The sequence below is a fragment of the Pecten maximus genome, chromosome 14 (assembly GCF_902652985.1).
Source record: "Pecten maximus chromosome 14, xPecMax1.1, whole genome shotgun sequence".
In the NCBI taxonomy this organism is placed as follows: domain Eukaryota; kingdom Metazoa; phylum Mollusca; class Bivalvia; order Pectinida; family Pectinidae; genus Pecten; species Pecten maximus.
In genome coordinates, this window is record NC_047028.1 from 32154834 (window position 1) to 32178903 (window position 24070).

General features: G+C 35.4%; 1 protein-coding gene across 4 annotated transcripts in view; it reads right to left on the bottom strand.

Annotated features, from left to right (window-relative positions):
- Nucleotides 1-1374: 1374 nt before the first annotated feature.
- The window catches only part of LOC117342673 (serine/threonine-protein phosphatase 2A regulatory subunit B'' subunit beta-like), a 69806-nt gene continuing 47110 nt past the window's right edge, over nucleotides 1375-24070 (bottom strand). For 2 of the 4 annotated variants that reach the window (XM_033904878.1, XM_033904875.1), the window contains 9 exons: nucleotides 22096-22170; nucleotides 21198-21284; nucleotides 20255-20411; nucleotides 19468-19516; nucleotides 17729-17815; nucleotides 15431-15575; nucleotides 8855-9004; nucleotides 7714-7817; nucleotides 1375-3415 (listed from right to left, as the gene is read on the bottom strand). In XM_033904878.1, the coding sequence (XP_033760769.1) occupies nucleotides 3247-3415; nucleotides 7714-7817; nucleotides 8855-9004; nucleotides 15431-15575; nucleotides 17729-17815; nucleotides 19468-19516; nucleotides 20255-20411; nucleotides 21198-21284; nucleotides 22096-22170 (1023 nt within the window). In that variant the 3' untranslated portion in view covers nucleotides 1375-3246. Of the gene's footprint in view, nucleotides 3416-5756; nucleotides 5788-6338; nucleotides 7380-7713; nucleotides 7818-8854; nucleotides 9005-15430; nucleotides 15576-17728; nucleotides 17816-19467; nucleotides 19517-20254; nucleotides 20412-21197; nucleotides 21285-22095; nucleotides 22171-24070 lie in introns of those variants that run through there. The other 2 variants (XM_033904877.1, XM_033904876.1) reach the window with 2 other exon arrangements.

Genomic DNA, 24070 nt, shown 5'->3' on the forward strand with positions numbered 1-24070 from the left:
GATACGTGACATCCTCTATACATTGTAACAGATATGTGACATCTTCTATACATTGTAACAGATACGTGACATCCTCTATACATTGTAACAGATACTTGACATCCTCTATACATTGTAACAGATACGTGACATCCTCTATACATTGTAACAGATACGTGACATCTTCTATACATTGTAACAGATACGTGACATCTCCTATACATTGTAACAGATACGTGATATCTTCTATACATTGTAAGAGAGATTTTCCCCACTGTTTTGGGACAGGGCCTTTTTGCCTCAGTTAGGGAAGAAAATTACTGAATTAGGATTAACACTTTCTGGAGCAAAATCCAAGTTACTGGAATTTCTTTAGAATATCAAACAATTGGGAATGGGGCCCAATATCAGCTAGAAAAAAGCTCTGTAGGATACAGAACAAACGTAAATATCTATATATTTTCAGACTATACCACTGTCTACAATAGGAAACAGAACAAACGTAAATATCTATATATTTTCAGAATATACCACTGTGTGACAGAATGATTCAGCTGTATGTTGGCTATGTGAGAATATTTTACGAATAGCACCAGTAGTCCAAAGCTACATTAGGAAATAAAGTGATTTCATGCCCTTTCTCATTATCTGATATGTACTTGCTTTATTGACAGTCTAAATGTACTGAGTTTACAATGACTATACGTTTGTACCTCACTGTTTCAAAAAACCAATTGAACAGTATTGGAAACATTCAGCAAAGTTGGGAGGGGGAAGGGGTTGGTATACCATAGGATGTGTAAGTAGGGCAGGTTGTGCTAGTGTTGGGGTGTGGGTGATGAGGTTGTTTAAGAGTTGAGGTTGTGTAGGTGTTGAAGTGTGAATTGGCAAGTTGTGTAAGTGAACGGGTTGTATAACGTTTGACTGATATATCATCACTATATACTATTATGTATCATTAAATTTTGCACAATTCAATCCTATACTAGCAATGCTGTGGATAAAAAGACTAGATTCATCTATGAACCATTTTTGGTAATGATAATCTTTTTTTACAAACATGGGGAACACAAAGACACATACAGATATGTATATAGGGTATTTCAATTCCTTCCTAAATCCAAATCGTTTGGTTTCAGAGAAGATGTTGGTTATACATTTTGTATCAATTCAGCCAAATTAACCAATTTTGGCCCGGCTCCTCAGGTCCCCAGGAAGTTAGCCCCACAATTTGTACAATTTTGAATCCCTAACCCATAGGGGTGATAGCAGTAAAATATGAGAGATATTCATTGCTTAGTTTCAGAGAAGTCGTTTATAACAATTCAGCCAAATAGACCAATTGCAGACCCATATCCCTCAGGCCCCCGGAGGGTCAGCCCCACCATTGGTACAATTTTGAATCTCAACTCCGTAGGGATGCTAAATAAAACAAAAGCAAAATATGATATCACTGACAGTTAAACACTACATATAAATGGGGAAACATTCAATAAAGAAAAAATAGCATATTGTTGGGTTTTTTTTCAATATGAAGGGTAGGATTTACCAAAATACAAAGAGTAAGATTTACCAATAACACTTATTAGGAGTAAATCAAGTTCCAAATGTATAGACTAGTCTGTCAACAGAAAGGCCACAGAGATAGTTACAAGGGAGGTAACTCCAAATGCCCAGATATGCAATCATCACACATTCTCAATCCTTGTCATCATACCTATTCTACAATCCCTCAAAGCTAACCAATCGCTTCTTCCTTCCTTCACAATACAGTCATCTTTCGTTGGTGATGCTTCTTGAAATAAATTGCATACTTTGGGGGAAAAAATCCCTTAACACAATTTTCAGTTCTTTCCTGATACCATAATCAGTTTTGTCTTATTTAAATTTTACCAAAATTTTAGAGAAAAAATTTTCTTAGATGAACTTAACCATAATATCTAGACAAAGTGGTACTAAAGAAAGTCTGAGAAAAATTCTGACTATTCTCCTATATTTGTAGATTTGTATTTAACCTATAATCCCATATCCTCCTTCATTCATGTCAGATGTCAGCCCTCAGTATATAAACATCACAAAGTCAACAATGTTATTAACAGCTGACACAAAGAATAATAAGGCACAGGATATAAATTGTTGGAAATGACTTCTGATATCTATGCTGCAATAATAAAGAGGACGGAATCAATACATTAACTTCACAAATATTTTGCGTTTCTTAATAATTTTTTTCTCCCTTTTTTGTAAATTCATAACAAAAATCATCTCACATTTTAAAGTTTTGTACATTGCAAACCTGAAATCTGAAAAAAAAAACATAAAGTTAGTATACATGTATTCTATATCAATCTCTTACTAAATTCATGAAACTTTCAATTTTCCATTCACAGTCACAATTTGTACACTAATAAATTATATATACATAGCTAAATAACATGTACATGCTGTCAATGTAAACTCCACAACCAACAGCCATAATTTAGTGAATACTTAATAAAATACACTGTATACCATTTACATTAAACAAGAACAGAGAGCAACCCTGGGCTTGTTTTTCCTTTGCTAGTGTGTGGTTTCAGTTCATATGATACTGCCCCAGTTTGGTGAATGTGTTGACTTATAACATGGTTATATCTCATAATCTCCAGTACACTCGCTGCATTAACCAATTACAAACTTAAGCTTTGTATCAATTCTGGTGCAGGACAATATGTGTAATGAAAATCCTTAATATATAACAATACCAATTACCTAGATATCGAAAAACACTTTTTTTTCTCCTCACATGTGAAAATTTTATATTCACTCTCACTTTATGCATACAGATAACCATTATTGTAGCATGTTTGGTATCACTCTCCTTCCGACCAACTGGTCCTTATAACATAGCGTACTGCATGCTGACCAAACACAGTCCATGTGAGACAATTTGGCTGTATAGTTATCAAAAGTTAGAAAGGCCTGAACAAAAGTCCTAAGAACAGCCAACATACTGTTGACGGAACAGCCAACATACTGTTGATAGAACAGCCAACATACTGTTGATAGAACAGTCAACATACTGTTGATAGAACAGCCAATACTGTTGATAGAACAGCCAACATATTGTTGATAGAACAGCCAACATACTGTTGATAGAACAGCCAACATACTGTTGATAGAACAGCCAACATACTGTTGACAGAACAGCCAACATACTGTTGATAGAACAGCCAACATACTGTTGATAGAACAGCCTAAATTTTCTACTTGTGACAATAACTAAGGTTAATAGCCAAGATCTTTTATACTGAAGTCATATATATCATCGTTTGTATTCTTCATGCCTATTTTCCCTCGTGACACAGGAGAGTTCCGCTGCATTTCAAGATCCAAGTTAGCACGCTCCTTCTGAATGATCTCATCATCATCTGGTTCAAAGTCATCTTCATACAGTCTGCAATAATAAGATTATCAGAAATATCTATAGAGACAACAATCTAGACAAATATATGAATAAGATGAATTAATGGCAGCAGTTTTCTGAAAATTTATTAAAGAACTTATTTTGTTAATTACAATTTATCAAAATGGGCATATCATATAATTTGATTTATTTTACATTTAATGGTAGCCACTGAATACTTCAACAACATCAAAATCAGATAAGAATAAAATACATGAAAAGTCTTGTAAAATTCTTCTGTTTTTTTTTTTTTTTTGGAAACAAACCAAGAAACTTGCTAACAGCTACTTGTTGTAGTTCATTACAAATGAAAACAAATCGCATTTCACTTTCATAAGCTCCACCCAATTATATGCTGACCCTTTTTGGGTAGCCCTTCACCACAATATAATACTGGCCCAATATCAAGTCTCTTGGTTACTCTTTAAGGATTTTAGCATATTCTGACGTTAAATTTATGTCAAGGTCATTCATTTAAACAAACTTAGTAGCCCTTCACCCAAGCATGCTATAAACCCAATATCATCGGCTGGGGCCTTTTGGTATTGAGAAGTCCTTTCACTGTAACCTTGAATGAACTTAATAGCTCCTCACCCAAGCATGCTACAGACCCAATATCATCGGTCTAGGCTTCTTAGTTGTAGAGAAGAATTTTTGTCTATTTGACCCCTGTGACCTTAAATGTGGGTCAAGGTCATTCATTTGAACAAACTCCTTATATCTCCTCTGTGACTCATCGCATGAGGGGATAATAAGCAACCGAAACATTTGGATCACCATTAATTTAGCTGTAGCATGACAATCAGGAAAAGGGAAGGATACACTGCTCAATTGTCAACATTCGTGAAAATGTTGAAAGTTCATACATGTACATAATAGGAGTGAGTTGTAGTCAATCCTCTAGCCTATTATTAGAACATGATTTCAGTTTCAGGAATACCAGTAATCAGGTGTTACTAAAATAGTCTCCAAGTCTTTAAACACAACTTGAAATAACGAATATAAAGTTTATCAAGTTTCAAAGAAATCACTCAAAAATGTAGGATCTAGGGACAAAAATCAGACACTGAAATAAACAAAGGAACGCCACCCCATATAATATGTCAAATATGATGGGCATAAAACAAACTGAATGTGTTTAAGGTCCTTCAACTTTAACTTTAACTTTTTGACTTTGCCAATTCTCCAAAATATAATACACTGATTCACATTCCCATCTACAAAATAGAATTGAACAAATACTAAAAGCAGTTTGAACATGCACACAATGAAAAAGAAAATGAGAAATTCTTAGGAGTTAAAGATTTATTAAAAAGTCAATGAAGCACTGAAGAACGAAAGGTGTGCCTGGTTCCCGTGCAGGAGATGAGTGGGACATCCTACAACACCAGTAGATAGTGGGACATCCTACAACACCAAGAGATAGTGGGACATCCTACAACACCAGTAGATAGTGGGACATCCTACAACACCAAGAGATAGTGGGACATCCTACAACACCAGTAGATAGTGGGCCGTCCTACAACACCAGGAGATAGTGGGACGTCCTACAACACCAGTATATAGTGGGGCGTCCTACAACACCAGGAGATAGAGGGACGTCATACAACACCAGTAGATAGGGATGTCCAAAAACACCAGGAGATAGTGGGCCGTCCTACAACACCAGTAGATAGGGACGTCCTACAACACCAGGAGATAGTGGGACGTCCTACAACACCAGTAGATAGCGGACGTCCTACAACACCAGAAGATAGTGGGACGTCCTACAACACCAGAAGATAGTGGGACGTCCTAAAACACCAGAAGATAGTGGGACGTCCTACAACACCAGTAGATAGTGGGACATCCTACAACACCAGTAGATAGTGGGACGTCCTACAACACCAAGATATAGTGGGACGTCCTCCAACACCAGGAGATAGTGGGACGTCCTACAACACCAAGAGATAGTGGGCCGTCCTACAACACCAGGAGATAGTGGGACGTCCTACAACACCAGGGGATAGAGGGACGTCCTACAACACCAGAAGATAGTGGGACGTCCTACAGCACCAGGAGATAGTGGGACGTCCTAAAACACCAGTATATAGTGGGACGTCCTACAACACCAGAAGACAGTGGATGTCCTAAAACACCAGTAGATAGTGGGACGTCCTAAAACACCAGAAGATAGTGGGACATCCTACAACACCAGTAGATAGTGGGACGTCCTAGAACACCAGGAGATATTGGGACGTCATACAACACCAGTAGATAGGGACGTCCAAGAACACTAGGAGATAGGGACATTCTACAACACCAGTAGATAGACATTCTGGAACAATACTACCTAATAGTAATCGTCGTCTTGTGGCCCCCAGCTGCTTGTGAGAAATGTAATGAAAATAATAATGAAAGCAAATCTGTGCAGACATGTTTTGTGAGTTTTCCTTTAACGGCTTCAGTAAACACATGTAAATAGATAAATATAAATTACCATCCTCAAACAAACCTCCTTCCTAGCATAAAACTTCAGTAGTAAAGTTTGGGTTTGGCCATTTTTGTGAACCACTTTAACTTACCCCAGTATTATTTTAAAATTGATGATTTAACAAAAATGAAGAAGGAGGCTATTTGTTAACAGGGGCTTATCTGTGTACGGTATGCACCACTATTTGTTAACAGGGGCTTATCTGTGTACGGTATGCACCACTATTTTCATCTGCTTTTTCTACACAGTATTTATCTACAAATAATTGGATTTTGGTACTAAATTTTCAAACAGGTGAAGATAAAAACAGTATATTTTCACTTTTTTATTTATTGTACAAATCGCCTACATGTATATGTTGGTCCCGAGACACAATTAGGCTTCACACAATACCCTTCACGGGTGTTGTTTCACGGTTGACTGGCCAGACCTCGTGTCGGGTAAAGACTGTTTTCAGAAGTAATTTTTGGTATACCGGGTACTTAAACACGAACGGACAGAAAATCGGTCCGGTGTTAGGAACTCAGAAGGATCGGTATTTGAAAGTTTTTTAAATACAATAACAAAGAAGGACCATTCCCTTACAATGACAATTCATTCAATATTCAGAGGATTCAGTTTTTAGAAGGTTCGTATTTCGGAAGTTGTAGTATACACTGTATTGCACCTGAATACAGCAACTTGATCAATTGATCACGTGTTGATCGACTAAGATACATCCTTGTAATTGCTGATGAATAGATAAACAATTTCAAGGTATTAAACATCAAAACAACTATTTATTTCTTTATTTGTTCAATATTTACTTACCAAATGCTTTATATATTTAAGAATTTAATGATAAACTTGCTGTTGAAGAAGTAAATGGTGATCATAAATCACATTCATGACATCCATGCATCTGACCAACAAAGGTTTGTTTCTGTGTATAATGCACAGTGGATTTTTTCACTTGTCAATTTTTGAAAATAAGTTTGTACTGCATGTACACACAAATTTACGGTGGATAGGTGGATAATTTTCAAAGATTTTTTTCTATTTTAGATATTCAATTTCAAAATTCTTTTCTCTGATATTGTTATCAGAAATAATTTTCAAAGAGTATAGAAATGGTAAAGTTAGTGAAACAGGAAATACAGATTTTCTTTTCTTGGCCTACAAATATTCCTGAATGTTACAGAGCAATTCTCAATGAGAATACTGACACCTTTATTTTTTCCTAGGTTACTGCCATGCATACATTATAATTCCATGATCCCTCTCCTGAATATGATATAGTGTTGACTTTATATGGGTATGTTATTGTTACTGAGTACATGGTGAACCTATATCGGTGACAGATGAAGGCCACTCCCAAATGCATGTATACAGTATCCACAAGGCAGACCCTCTATAAATGGTCATACCTTGAATGATCTTCTATACCTCTTGTTGCTCATAAAACGTCTATTTTTACTTGTGGTTGCTTTCAACAGAAAGAATCTTGGAAATGGAACAGATACAATTAATCTATCTATCAAAGTGAAATTAGCAATTGCTTGTATCAAAACAGTTATACTTTTTTTTTTTGCTTAAGTTCTAGTATTTTTGTGAATCTTTATCAAAGTCAAAATAAACACATAAATTACCAAACTCCCTTGACACAAGTGTTAAAGAATTCATCCACAAACCTTCTTCAGTAAACTTTGATAGTTTATGATTTGCTTTCAATTCTAAAAAATAATCTAGAGTTGTCTCCCCTTCCCAAAATCTTCCCAGGTTAGCCCCCCTTGCCCACTGACATGACCTGACATGACATAGATGTTGCAAAACTTACATTTCTTCCTGTTCCATGGCCCCCTCCTCTGCTACAAGGTTTTCATATTCGTCTGAGGCATATTTTTCCCAGTCGGTAGGTTCAGGACCATCATTCTCCAAATCCTTCAGATGATAAAGAAAAAATTTGAATTTTCAGCATCACTTTGTTTACAATATGGCAAACAAAATACCCAAACAATTTAACATTTCCCTACAATAGATGAAGAGGAATCACAAGATATTTTGAAGAAAAAAAAGATTCATTGAAAACCCGGGAAAATATTTCAGGTGCACAAAACTTCTCTGTCAATATCTAATATCTAAGACCACACCAAATTAATCAGTTGTTTGTCGGGAATCCCGCTCTTAAAATGTTCATGTCCAGTAAAAAATAAAAACAAATTTTGCGGCACATTCAAATTTGAGAAAATCCCATAATAGACATTTAGTACTTTAAAATTTTTTAATTAATTTATAATTGTCAAAATCCAAGATGGCTGCCTGTCGTCCATGTTGTTGTCAGGTTGATCCTTTACAGGAATATGCACATCTATGGGTAAAGGGGACCCTTCATATGAAATTTGAGAACTAGCAGTTATAATCTTCAAATATCAAACTCCAAGATTGACACCATGCTGTCCGCCATGTTATCAAGTTTGAGAAAGATCCCTTTAATACTATCTGAGAAATAGTGTTAACAAATTTCAATTGTCAAAATCCAAGATGGCCGCCTGTCAGTGATATGCATAACTACGGACCAGGCAGAACTTACATAAGAAATCTGAGAAAGATCCCTTAAGTGCTTTCTGAACAAGAGGGCCATGGCCCTTAACAGTCATCTGACAATTGAATTGCTATATATAGAAAGCAATATTACACCAAAGTTTCCCCTTTTGGGCCCCACCCCAGGGGTGGCACCAGCCTCATTTATATCCAATATGATTGCCCTATGATAAACAACAAATCACATGCAACAGCTGGTATCATCACTGATGATAATAATTATCTGGGAAATGATAAGTCAAAAGAATTGACCTGAATTTGACCTGAAATTGAACTGAATTTTGAACATGAATTTTTGCTAAATGTTTCAGTCAGTACGTAACAGACAATCTTTCTGCAATACTATTCTGTACCCCAGTTTTATGGACAAAACCTACCCTAACATTGGCGAATGGGTCTCGTTGTTCATGTTCCAGGAACTTGTCTAGGTTGAAGAATGTATCAAAGAAAATATTGGTCATTTTACAGCTTTTTAGATCTGCTAGAGTTACTCGTCCTTCCTGTTTTGGTCTTACTAAATCCAACATCTGAAAACAAAAAAAACCCATTATTTTTCACTATTATTCTCAAAAGAAGAGGCCAAGGGGGCCTGCACCACTCATTTGGATATTTTAGTTATTATTGTAAAATACTTCAATGTAAGTTACATTTGAAATATTTCCCTACTTTTGAACTCTACCTCTCCTGACAAAGGTTCAAACTATACAGGTGGACCAAATCCTTTAGTATATTTGACTATGACCTTGAATAATTTTTGGTTTGTTTTTGTTTTAACGTCCTATTAACAGCCAGGGTCATTTAAGGACGTGCCAGGTTTTGGAGGTGGAGGAAAGCCGGAGTACACGGAGAAAAACCACCGGTCTACGGTCAGTACCTGGCAACTGCCCCACGTAGGTTTCGAACTCGCAACCCAGAGGTGGAGGGCTAGTGTTAAAGTGTTAGGACACCTTAACCACTCGGCCACCGCGGCCCCCACCTTGAATAAAGGTTAAGTTCTTTCAATTGAACAATTTTTATAACACTTTACCCATGAATGCTATGAATCCAATATAAGGTATCTGGGCCTCTTTGTTATGAAGTTAAAGGTTTTGGCATATTTGACCCCTGTGACCTGAATAAAGGTCAATGTCAATCACTATATCAATCTTTATAGCCATGCATTTACCCCAAAATGCTACAAATGCAATATCTGATCTCTGGGCCTCTTGGTTACTAAGAATAAGTTGTTTAAAGATTTTAGCATATTTGACCCTTGTGACCTTGAATGAATGTAAAGGTCATACATTTGAACAAACTTTGTAGCCTTTTCATCCCAGCATGCTACAGACCTAATATTGGGTTTCTCAGCCTTTTGGATATCAAGAAGAAGGTGCCTAAAGGACTTCCGGTTTGGCATCGAAAGACGGTAGACGTGTGCATGGGTAGCTCCAGAAAAAAAGTGCAAAAATGTGGTAAAATGACACTGACAATTTGAAATATATACTTGTGGTGCATTGTGGTGTTTATGCTGACAACATTCAGTAAATATGGGCATTGAAGTGTCAATTTGGAGATTGAGAATAGGTTGCTTTGGCGGCGGTAAAATCAAACGGGGGCAATCCAACATGGCTACCGCGGTAAACATGATGCATGTTACAGTGAACGTTCTTGAAAAGGGCCCATCTCCGAGACTTGCATTAATTCTAGCAACACTCCTAGTGGTAAATGGTTGCATCGAAATAAACCCCGGCCCAATAACTGGGAATAAGGGTGAAATGAGACAGACAAGGTTACAATCTTACACCGCCGAGAAAACAGACAAGGGAGATAATGCAAACGAAGAGACCGACATTATTAGAACTCTCCTAGAATTGAAAACACAAATGGCCGAATTCATGGTGGATGTACGGTCGAGTCTCAGCGAGATACACCAGAAAGTAGATCGCGTGGAGAGGAAACTTGACGATAGAATCAATGAACTAGAGGCAGATACGACAGAAATAAAGGCAGACGTAAGGAAGATAACACTCAAAACTACTGACATAGAACGTGAAATCAAGAAAAAGAACATCATGATTCATGGGTTAGCGGACAGTAGAAATGAAACACACGAGGAAACCGAAACGAAAGTGAAAGTACTGTTTCAAAACGAACTTAACATTTCGGAGGAGGAAACATCAAATATTATATTTGATGATATACAAAGAATTGGCCGGCCCCAGAAAAATAACCGACCGATAAAGGTAACTTTTATGACATTCAAAGACAAAGTGCAGATAATGGCAAAAGCAAAATCAAATCTCCCCCGGGGAGGACAAGTTAGAATAACAGAAGACTTTCCAATACAAGTAAAAGATGCTCGTAAGAAACTCAGCCCCTTCTTCATGGAGGCAAGAGAAAAAGGTTCCAAGGTCTCCATGAGATATGATAAGTTGCTGATCGATGGTAAACTATACCAATATGACTATGACTCTGACAAGATTGTGCTAGTGCAACAAGAAAGGACCAAATGACGTTTTGGTCAAGGCCCACAGACAAACAATAACATTCAGTGTAATAAAGATGCAGATCATGATAGAAAAGTGCAAGGAACATTGACGTGTATTACTTGGAATATAGAGGGACTTCTATACAAACTGAAACATTTCCCAAAGGAACTATATGATACTATAAATGAAATAGATATTGTGGGTTTCATAGAATCATTTCAAAAGCATACAAATGAATTTAAGAGCATGTTTAAAGATTATACACTATTTGAAAGTATAAGGAAAGTGAATGTTAACAAGTCATCTGGTGGAGTCCTTGTGTGTGTCAGATCAACCTTTAGTCAGTATGTAACACAAATATTGATTGACAAATATGAAGAAATGGTCTGGCTAAAGTTTGATCTGAGACATACTACAGGAGCCTTATATGATATTGTACTGGGTTATGTATATATACCCCCAGAAGGGTCTGTGTTTTATCATGATAAGAACACAAATAGTGGTATTGAAATACTTGAGAAAGCTGTTAATGAAATCAGAAGTAAATATGAACATTGTGAGATTATAATTATGGGTGACCTTAATGCTAGGTCAGGTGTACTTAGAGATTTCATAATTGATGATGATACTTCATTTATACCCGGTCTTGATCAGGTTTATACTGGTAATAGTAACATAGGAAAAAGAAACAATGTTGATAAAACCATTAATAACTTTGGTTATAATCTTGTGGAAATGTGTGTAGTTCATGACTTACTTATAGCAAATGGAAGAGTCCCAAGTGATAGTAAAGGTGAACTTACATATTTGTCTGGAAGCGGGGGTAGTCAGATAGACTATGTGCTTGTGGGTGGGTCTCTATTCAAGAGACTTACTAGTTTAAATATTCTATCGTGTGATATTTCCAAACATTTTCCAGTAAGATGTACATTACAATTATATGAACAGTCTATGAATGATGCCCCAACCTCAAGCACAAGTAGTAGTTCTGAACCCTGGAGTAAGATCAAATGGAAGCCAGATAAAGCGCACAAATTTGGTATGATAGTAAATAGTAATGAATTTAGAAATGAACTTGATAACATGTTGTATGATGATAATATTAGTGTTGATGAATTGTCAGAGAAACTTACTAGGTTATTGTGTGAGGTGGGCAACAAAGCAAGTATGAAGTGCAAAGGCATAGGAAATAGGGTATCTCCGAACGCAAAGTGGTTTGACGAGGAGTGTGACAACTTAAAACAACGTAAATGTATTCTATTAAATGACTTCCGTAGTACCAATAACATGGATATACTTCACCAATATCTTGATGTTAGGAAGTTATACAGATCAACTTGTCGTCAAAAAAGTCAGGACCATAAAAGCAGAGGCTCTCACAACATCAGCCGTTAATAAAAATGCTTGTGACTTCTGGAGCAAAGTTAAAGGTATACTCAAACGAGGAACCAGTATTAAGAACACCATAACATCAGATGAATGGAAAAACTATTTCGAGAAACTTTTAAATCCAGTATTGGAGGAAAGTGATGATAGTTTCAGTGAACATGTGAAATCAGCTCTAAGAGAACATAGTGAAAAATGTGAAGCATGTGAACAATCTAATGATGACTCTATACTTAATGCATACATAACAGTTGATGAAGTGAGAAATGCGATACATGATCTTAAAAGTAACAAATCGCCAGGTGAAGATACAATTCCTAGTGAATTCTTTAAACAGACGGTCAACGTCGGAATGCCGAGTGTACTACAAAAACTGTTCAATCTAATTTTACAGAATGGAAAGTTTCCAGAAAACTGGACAACCAGTATCATTGTGCCGTTATATAAAAAGGGTGACATTAACGACACAGGAAATTACAGAGGTATTTCACTATTAGCTGTGATGAGCAAGATCTTCACAAAAATTTTGTGTACACGAGTAAGGGCATGGTCAGATCTAAACAATACGCTGTCGGAAGAACAGGCAGGATTCCGAAAAGGTTATTCAACAATAGACAATATATTTAGCTTGCAAGCAGTTATACAGAAATACCTGTCAAAAAAGGGAAATGTGTTTTATTGCGCTTTTGTAGACTTTTCTAAGGCGTTTGACTGTATTAATCATGAAAAGCTATTTTATTGCCTAATACAACAAAATCTTCATGGCCGAATAATAACTGTTCTACAGGACATGTACTCTTCTGTAAAAGCTAAAGTGAGACTAAATGATAATCTATCTTCAAGCTTTGAATGTAACTCTGGTGTAAAACAAGGATGTATACTCAGTCCGCTATTATTTGCCAGCTACGTCAATGAGCTATCAGAAATGTTAAATGAAGACAGTGAACTTCAGTCAGGAATTTATATAACAGAAATCATTCGGAGACTCACACATTTATTGTTTGCTGATGACCTGGTTCTGCTCAGTGACACGGTAGTAGGTTTACAAAAGAAGCTGAATACTCTTGCTCAATATTGTTACAAGTGGAATATGAAAGTCAATCTTGGGAAAACAAATGTAGTAGTGTTTAAGAACGGAGGACATTTATCTTCTACAGAATGTTGGACATACAATGGTGAACAAATAGTAACTGTGAACTACTATAAATATCTAGGAATTATTTTCTCCTGTCGCCTGAAATGGAGTGCAGCATGTAAAACACTAACACAACAAGCTACAAAGGCATTAAACATGATAAAGAACTGTCTGACAAGGATTGGTAAAAGAGATACAACCATTGCTTTTAAACTGTTTGATAGTATGATATCACCTATATTATGTTATGGTGCTGAGATATGGGGTACAAATTACCAGAAAGATATAGAAGCAGTCCAGACCAAGTTTTGTAAGTGGTTACTATGTACAGGAAGTAATACCAACAACTCCATAGCTCTAGGCGAATGCGGTCGTCATGAACTGAGTGTCAATTATTTTTGCAAACCCATTAAGTATCTTCTGCGCCTATTCAGAATGGAATACAGCCGTCTTCCAAAACAATGCTTCATTATGCTGCGCCATCTTGATGAGCATGACAAAGTAACCTGGTGTACACAAGTAAAAAACCTACTATTCTACAATGGTTTCGGTATAGTATGGGAACATCAAGGAGTTGGTGATGAAAAAAGGTTTATAGATGCATTTAAACAACGTTTACGAGATATTAATCTTCAGAAGTGGTCAGAATACTTAAGGGAATCTCCAAAATGTGAACTATACTCCCGTATAAAACCTGCTTTACAAACGGAGAAGTGCATAAATACCTTATCATTCACTCTTAGATTCGCATTATTAAACCTGAGATGCTCTACACATAACTTGGAGATAGAAACGGGTAGGAAAAATAATACTCCTCGGAATGAAAGAACTTGTAAGATATGTAATATGAAGGAGGTAGGGGATGAATTGCACTTTATGCTGAAATGTCCCATACTGAAAGACATTAGAGTTAACTTTTTGCCGTCGTGGTGTTATACAAGTCCAACAATGTCAAACCTCGTCAAAATACTGCGTTCGGAGAATGCCACTATGATAAAGAATATTGCTATCTATATCAAAAAAGCAAACGATGTAAGAATAGAGATGCTAAATAGCTAAGTGAACATTTTATTTAAATACAATATGTACTACATGTGTGATACTACTATTCAAATTACAAGTTATACATATGTATTATGTTATACATTATTATTATATAACTAATATGATATATGATATGAATGTTAATATACTTGAATACACAAGTGATACATAACATGTAAAATTATACTGCGCCCTGATGCTGGGTGTTTACTTATCTATATGTCTATCTATGACGATGCCAATTAACTAATTAATGTTGTAATGGTACTATGGGCTGGAGGCCTTTTTTGTACAATAAATATTATTATTATTATTATTATTATTATTATTATTAAAGAAGGTGCCTAAAGATTTTAGCATATTTGACCCCTGTGACCTTGAATGGAGGTCAATATCAATCATTTGAACAAACTTTATAACCATTTACCCCAGAACGCAATATCAGGAATAATGCAGGACGATGAGGGAAAAAAAAGTCTGGGTCAATCTCCCGGGTCGATAGGTGAACAGCTAGCTCGCTTGACACACTGAGTAGTCATAGCAACCACTGCCCAAGGCATTTACCTGTTCAACTCAGTTTTCTCTATACAGTGAATTAATTAAAGTATTATAGACTGGTCTTGTTTTTGTTTGAAATGTAAAGCAGATGATAACTATGACATAAACAAATGTTATTCTGTAGTTACTACGTACATACGAATCCAAAAACTAACATATGTAACCAAGATATAATTATTATTGACCATAAGTCAATGATATTCGGCAGTCCAGAAAACTTGTAATCCGGACAGGTTGAGAAGAAGGTGTCTGGATTATCGAGGGTCCAATATTGTACAATCATTTTTGACTTAATGTTGGCTTATTGCAAGAAAGTTTATCTGATTCTTACAGCAGCTGATCATTCTTTTCTAACATTTTACCTGACAAAGACAATCTTCAAAGGGAAGTTTCTCAATGCCCATGTCCTCCATTTTTTGCATCTGTTCCTCATAGAAGTATTCCATTTCGTACATTGAGATCACACCATCACCATCTAGATCCATACAGCGGAACCAATACTCTATACTGTAAACATGTACAATACTCTACACTGTAAACATGTACAATACTCTACACTGTAAACATGTACAATACTCTATACTGTAAACATGTACAATACTCTATACTGTAAACATGTACAATACTCTACACTGTAAACATGTACAATACTCTATACTGTAAACATGTACAATACTCTATACTGTAAACATGTACAATACTCTATACTGTAAACATGTACAATACTCTATACTGTTAACATGTACAATACTCTATACTGTAAACATGTACAATATTCTACACTGTAAACATGTACAATACTCTATACTGTAAACATGTACAATACTCTACACTGTAAACATGTACAATACTCTATACTGTAAACATGTACAATACTCTATACTGTAAACATGTACAATACTCTACACTGTAAACATGTACAATACTCTATACTGTAAACATGTACAATACTCTATGTTGTAAACATGTACCATACTCTACACTGTAAACATGTACCATACTCTACACTGTAAACATGTACAATACTCTATACTGTAAACATGTACAATACTCTATACTGTAAACATGTACAATACTCTATACTGTAAACATGTACAATACTCTATACTGTAAACATGTACAATACTCTATACTGTAAACATGTACAATACTCTATACTGTAAACATGTACAATACTCTATACTGTAAACATGTACAATACTCTATACTGTAAACATGTACAATACTCTATACTGTAAACATGTACAATACTCTATACTGTAAACATGTACAATACTCTATACTGTAAACATGTACAATACTCTATACTGTAAACATGTACAATACTCTATACTGTAAACATGTACAATACTCTATATATACTGTAAACATGTACAATACTCTATACTGTAAACATGTACAATACTCTATACTGTAAACATGTACAATACTCTATACTGTAAACATGTACAATACTCTATACTGTAAACATGTACAATACTCTATACTGTAAACATGTACAATACTCTATACTGTAAACATGTACAATACTCTATACTGTAAACATGTACAATACTCTATACCATAAACATGTACAATACTCTATACTGTAAACATGTACAATACTCTACACTGTAAACATGTACAATACTCTATACTGTAAACATGTACAATACTCTATACTGTAAACATGTACAATACTCTATACTGTAAACATGTACAATACTCTATACTGTAAACATGTACAATACTCTATACTGTAAACATGTACAATACTCTATACTGTAAACATGTACAATACTCTATACTGTAAACATGTACAATACTCTATACTGTAAACATGTACAATACTCTATACTGTAAACATGTACAATACTCTATACTGTAAACATGTACAATACTCTATACTGTAAACATGTACAATCAGTCCAACATAGTTAAATATATAACAAACAAAAATAATGTAATATCTTAAGGTTAAATAGACATGGTTTATATCAGGTTTTTGTATTGTAGAAAACATAGAAATTATCATTATCATGAAACACATTCTATCTTTTAACCTTCAAAGCTGAAAAGCAATCCCAATCAAGCACTTACAATAAGGCTGCACTATAAGAAGTTTGAGGTCGATCGTTTAGAAGCATTAGTTTGATTGGCAAAAGAAAACTTACATTACTGCATTCAAACTGATTTTCTATAATTATCAACAGTATCCTTGACCTTTGACCTTATGAATTTTGAGTTTGATCAGCCCAAGGAAACTAAAGTTATTGCATGGAAATCAAAGTGCTGACTGACAGACAGATTGCCAGACAGACAGACAGAATGTTGTGTCTACAGACAGACAAACAACCTGTTCCAGTATAAACCCTCCCCCCAAACTTCTTTGCGGGGGTATAATGAGAAAATCAGAGTCTACGGAATGAAGACAGATTTAGAACTGACTTAAGTATGTACACGCATATTTATGATATACCTTTAGATAACATTTAGTTCAGTTCTTCTTTAAAAAGGAAAGAAAAACTATTGACAAACCTTTACTTTATCCATCCGAGCAGCCATCTAATTGTCATCTTTCATCATTTGTCATAGATCACAGATTTCTAAATTCAAAATTAACATTTTTTGTCTGCCATTGGTCAAGATATTGCTGGACACTTATTAAGCATTGTACATACCTTGTAGGGTTCCGTTTATCCTCCTCGGACAGCAGAAACCACACAAACTCCGGATAACTCATCTTGCCCTCCTTGAATGTCTTACCTCTGTCAAAACATCAGTAACAATATTATAAAAAACCTGGTGTATACATTAGGTTGAAATACCATGTTTTTGTAATGGGGCCTCTTACTATGGACAATAAAACAATATTTGAAATAGATTTAACAACATTACCATCCAATTCTAGGATCATGAAAGGGACTTAATTCTCCCACACTTCAAAGAGTGATCCTTTGGTTGATATTGAGAATGGGATAAATAGAATCTTTCACCCCCTTCGGGGTGAGACGGGGATTTCAACCCCGGGGGAAGATTCTAAATGACCTTAGCTGTTAATAGGACGTTAAACAAAATAAACCAAAGCATGAATAAGAATCTTATAAATGCAAGAAAATCTTGGCATTATGTGCGTCATACAATCGTTGAGAACATGCAAAGAGCATGTGTAGCTTGTAAGAAAATTTAATCAAACATGGGCCTGTTCCATGGACATCTCAGCACTCGAATGCCAATTAAGCCTCATGCTGATCCTCCAAACTCTAACATTCAGGTTGAAATATCCCTATCAACGAAACAAGCCCCATACAAGATTCTATTGGTCTCATATCCGTATCAACGAAACAAGCCCCATACAAGATTCTATTGGTCTCATATCCCTATCAACGAAACAAGCCCCATACAAGATTCTATTGGTCTCATATCCCTATCAACGAAACAAGCCCCATACAAGATTCTATTGGTCTCATATCCCTATCAACGAAACAAGCCCCATACAAGATTCTATTAGTCTCAAACTGTCTTAGGTATTTACTTCAAAGACCACGGATAAGGTCATAAAAAGTAATTGCAAACAAGAGGCCCATGGGCCTTAACTGTCACCTGAGATTTGAAATATTTCAGTTAATTTAAATGACCCATTTTGGCCACCCCCATCAGCCCCTAGAGGTCAGTCAGGACCAACATGTGTATACCATTAAGCTGTCATCCCATGCTGATTATGTTAACAAAGTTAGAATGAATTCCAATAGAAATCAAACAAATTAGAGTCAAAAATGTGATTTCCCTATATAAACTATAATAGTAAAATTTACCCCCTCCCCAGGGGCAAATTTGTGACCCCTGGGTCATGAAATTCATAAATTTAGTAAAGCACCATAAGACCTTTCCATCTATGAAGAGTGTTTGATTACATCATATCTGAGAGTAAAGAAGAAGATTTTTGGAAGTTTTTTACCCTTTTTGGCCCTGCCCCTCAGGCCCCTGGGGGATTGGGGCCATCTAATTCACAATTTTAGTTGACCTTTGGCCATAGAAGCTCCCTGCCAAATTTCATTGAATTCGGCTCTGTGGTTTTGGAGAAGAAGTTGAAAATGTAAATTTGTTTACGGACGCATGACGCACACCGGACGACGACGGACAAAGGGCGATTAGAATAGTCTTTTAGTCAAATTGTTTTAACCAGCTTTATTTTAAGGAGATAAGTTTCAACAGAAAAAGGTACTGAGCTGCAGGAAAGGTAGGAAATGGTTATCATCTTTAATGGTAAAAGCAGAATGAAATGATGTTGACTTTTAAACCTGATTTTCCTGGACCAATCTTTTCCACACAAATTTTACCATGAAAGGCCTAGGAAATCAAATGTGATGTTAAAATTACTTCATGATAAAGGGAAAACTGTACACTGATACAGACTTACCTCGTTACACATCCTGAGAATATTCTGTCAATCACCCGTGTTGCTATAGCTGAAAATACAATAGTAATGCCAGAGTTTAAGATTATTTTATAAAGGGGGATAACTCTAAGAGAATATATTGACGTAGTATTAAACAGTGATCATCATTCACCAATGATATTGATAATTAATTACAATTATATCAAATTATACAAAATAACCACCATCCGCTCTTTTTCAGTAAAACCAAGTATTACATGTTCCTTGTAACCCTATTTTTCTATGCCATAAAAATGTTTTGGTAAGCTACAAGAGATCCCATTGCGACAAGAAGATCGGAGAACTGAATGATCTTCATTGGTTCTATACATATATTAGTGAATTATATCACTTAATCATTACACAGGCCACTTCAAATACTATCAAAGATAGCATTCTTATCATAGTTTCATAATTAAAAGGTGATTTCAGCGAACACATGATAGCAGATAACATTTCAGCCACTTTTGGTCATAAGGAACTCAAATCTTGAAAGTTCTCAGGAAATTTTGAAGTGATAGAATTCACTTTGATAATTAAATCCATGATATGAAACTTTTAAAGTAGAAACCACACACTGAGTTTGAAATAAAACAGTAACATTTAGTATTACTGCGTATTGGCTGGTTATAGGTGAAACATTTACTGAAAACAATTTGAGACTTTTGCAGTTAAATCATATCATTAAATTACCATGATCGTTGTGGCGTGACAAGTCGTTTTTTACTTACCATGATCGTTGTGGCGTGACAAGTCGATTTTTACTTACCATGATCGTTGTGGCGTGACAAGTCGTTTGTGTCGATGAGAAGATCATGATCTTTATCGAGTTCCCAAAACTTACAGTACACAACATAAAAATGTTCATAGGAAAAAAAATCAATGACTTGATTAATATCGTCCTCTTCTTCTAGTCGTTCTAATGTCTGAAAAATAGAAATGATCTTATCATTGTACACATACTTAGTGCATGACAATATGTACCATACTCATTTAGTAATTTGTGGATTAAAAAATTTGTCAATTAATTTTGGTAATTAATCATAAAATCCATCTTTGGTTTTTTTATTATTATTGAAAAGAATGCATCCATTTACATGAATCAAGACATTATACTATTTTAAATTTAAAAGTGACATATAAGTAATAACATGTAAGTCTACTTATTTCTAGTTCAATAGCAATCACTGATGTATGCTTAGGTTTCTCATGCAATACGTCCAACCAGTACTTCGAACAAGCAAATTTTTGCTGAATTTAGTTCCTCTGCTTTTCTGACATATTTAGGTTAACATTTTATTTTTGAGGTTGGGAGTAAAAGGTCATTATAGCTCGAAGATATTACTTCTGTCGAGATTAAAATTCAAAGAAAAAAGTAAATCTTTATAGAGAAGTTAGACGATTTTTTGAACATGTATTACAGGATAAATTAAACTAATTTTCTTCTCTTCTCATCTGCCATTACCAAACCCTAAAACAAATGTGGCTGAGCCCTTAATAATATATTGAATCCTGTTACTAAATTTGAAGACTTTTGGAAAATTTTTGGGAGAGTTAACATTTTCATAAGCAAGGGATGGTAGCCAAGTTTGAGGAAGATTTGCTATCTTTTGTTGCATAGAAACGAAGCATGACAGACGTCCAGACGGACTTCTATTTACAAATGACGCTGAGTGTAGTGTCAAAATGTCTGTATTGAATGCCATACTAACCGGTAAAAAGTTACTCCGCCTTAGTTCTGGTATTGTGATCATGCCTGTCCATGATCGGTTTATACAGTAAAACATCCTAGCTATCACCTGAAACAGGATTTCAAAGCACATTTCATCAAATATGAAACACAGGCAAAATAGGGTTGTTAAATTTTGAGAATGTAGACAATTGCAGACCTCTGTAAAGCATTTTTAATCATAATATTTTTTATAGCTCCAAAAGAAATGATACAAATGGTTCATTATAATCCATCGGTATCCCAAATTTTGCCCAGTATACTAGGTAAGAGTGGATGTTAACTAAAACCTTCCACAGCAAGTGAGACAACCGAAGCCCCACTCGATTTGCACTCTTCTCCTTCCAGAATATATCTTCCGGTCACTCGATTTGTAGCTCTTCTGCTTCTGGAAAATCTTCTACCTCTTCCGTCTCGAAGCTAGAAGATTTATCTTCCAAGATGGCGGCGACCATGTTTTAAGTGTGCGAGTGATGAGTTTCACTAGAGAAGGATTTATGACACATACATCCACGTGTTTGTGTCACAGTGTTTGAGAAAACTTAAAAACTTGTTTGTTTTGGATTATATTCTACCGGTTTACTCGATTTACATATAACGGAATACGATCTTCTAAGACGGCTTCTCTTCTGAGAAGAGTGCAAATCGAGTGGGGCTATGGACAGCACTTTCTTCAACATTCTTCAGTATAACAAGTAATCAGTTTTAAGGTTAATGTGCTAACTTTAACATTCTAGAGTATTTTGTGTACTTCTGGATATGATATGGTATCGCTGGTCTGATCACTGATTTGAAGACCACTGTTTTTCACATGTATGACATATGTGACCTTTGGCTGGAAACTGATGTGAGCTTTTGATCCCATAGATAAAATGACTTACAGTATTAACATATCTGGAGTGGAATTCTGGAGCCTCTTGAAGAAAGGTCAAACCAGGGTGTGTGTCCACAACATCCTGTAACACAAAAGGTCAGAGGTCAGAACAATCAAATTGGTCAGGCCGCCATTGTAACAACCTATCGGTCAAATATTATGATCTAGGCTTTCTGGTTAACAAGTTTATGTTATTTAAAGGTTTTCACAAATTTAACCCTTTCGACCTTGAATATGTTGGTAAAGGTCATTTCTTTTCACAAAATTTGTGGGGTTCTGTCCATGGAATCTACCAGTCAAATATTATGATTCTAGACTTCTTTGTTTTGTGAACAAATCTATAACTCCTGTGACCTTGACCATTTTCTAGGCAGGATGTGTTGGGCTTCAAAACAACCAATCAGCCAAATATCATGCTGCTAGGTCTTCTAACTAACCACAAGTCGTTTTAAAGGTTTTAAAAAATTTGACCCCTGTAACCATGAACATGCTATAAGCCTAATATCAAGCCCCTGGATTTTAGCCTACCGTAATTTCGGATATTTTGGATGTGGTTATATTTTAGTTTATTTAGTGCCTGGGATGAATTTAACACAAAAAAATTTCACGAAAAAATCTCCGGACCAACATCCAGACTATAGGAACCGTGTTTCCGTTCATTTACTACATACCCATTACTAGCTTCCGCAATCTGTGTTGATGTGTCTTGGAATATTGTTTTTTGATAAAACATGCATCAATAAAGGTTATGTTTTCATCTAAATGTGTCATAAATTTCATTCACATTGTTTTCATATTGATTGTTGTATTAGCTATAGCTAGATTATACTATACTCCTACCTTGTGTAGCCAACAATAGAGTGAATCGCTGTACTTTGTATTAAGATCTTATTGTGCCTAACAATAAACATACACTGTCCTAAATTAGCCTGCTAACATAGTTTAGTGTTTAACACACAGTTTCTATTAAACTCAACTTATATCTCTGTTATGATTCAGAAAGATTCTTGTTTAAAATGATCATTTTGTTTCGTGACATTACAGTTTTGGCAGCTTAACAGAGGCAACATGCCAAATAATTTCATCGAATGAAAATAACAGTTTTATAAAAGTTGAGATTTAATGAAACGGAACCAGAACTTTGCTGTTGTAAAAGGATACGTTGAATTAGCTCAGAGGATCAATTATATTAAAACCAGTATTTTGTGGACAACAGACGACCGACGAAGACGGACAAAAGGCAATTAGAATAAGCAAAGCTCTGGTGACCTACTGGATCAATTAGGCATACTTTTGGCAATATAAGTAAAAGTGATTACTTAATTTTACTTTTCCTTGAAAGTGTGTGCAAGTTTGAGCTGATAAATGTTCATAATTCCGTGTGCACGGCGGTTACTGTAGCTTTTCCTCTTACGGCCGATTTAAAGAAAATAAACAATTAAGACGCAATTTTGCTATTTCCTCATTACAAATAAAAAAAAATCATATTATCTTAATCATAATTAAGTATTAAGTAAAATGATTTAAGTAAAGTTTTGTACCAATCTGTGTTAGTCATTTTCATACATTGTTTTCAGGAGCTCCTGGACAGCATTTTTGGTCAAAATTTTTTCATGCGCAAAATATACGGATAGATGTTTTCTTTCAGCATTTTCAGCCACAAAAAGTACTTGCACAAATTACACTGGTGTACAAATTACACTGGTGTACAAATTACACTGGTGCACAAATTACACTGGTGCTCAAATTACACTGGTGCACAAATTACACTGGTGCTCAAATTACACTGGTGTACAAATTACACTGGTGCGCAAATTACACTGGTGTACAAATTACACTGGTGCTCAAATTACACTGGTGTGCAAATTACACTGGTGCACAAATTACACTGGTGTACAAATTACACTGGTGTGCAAATTACACTGGTGCACAAATTACACTGGTGTGCAAATTACACTGGTGTACAAATTACACTGGTGTAC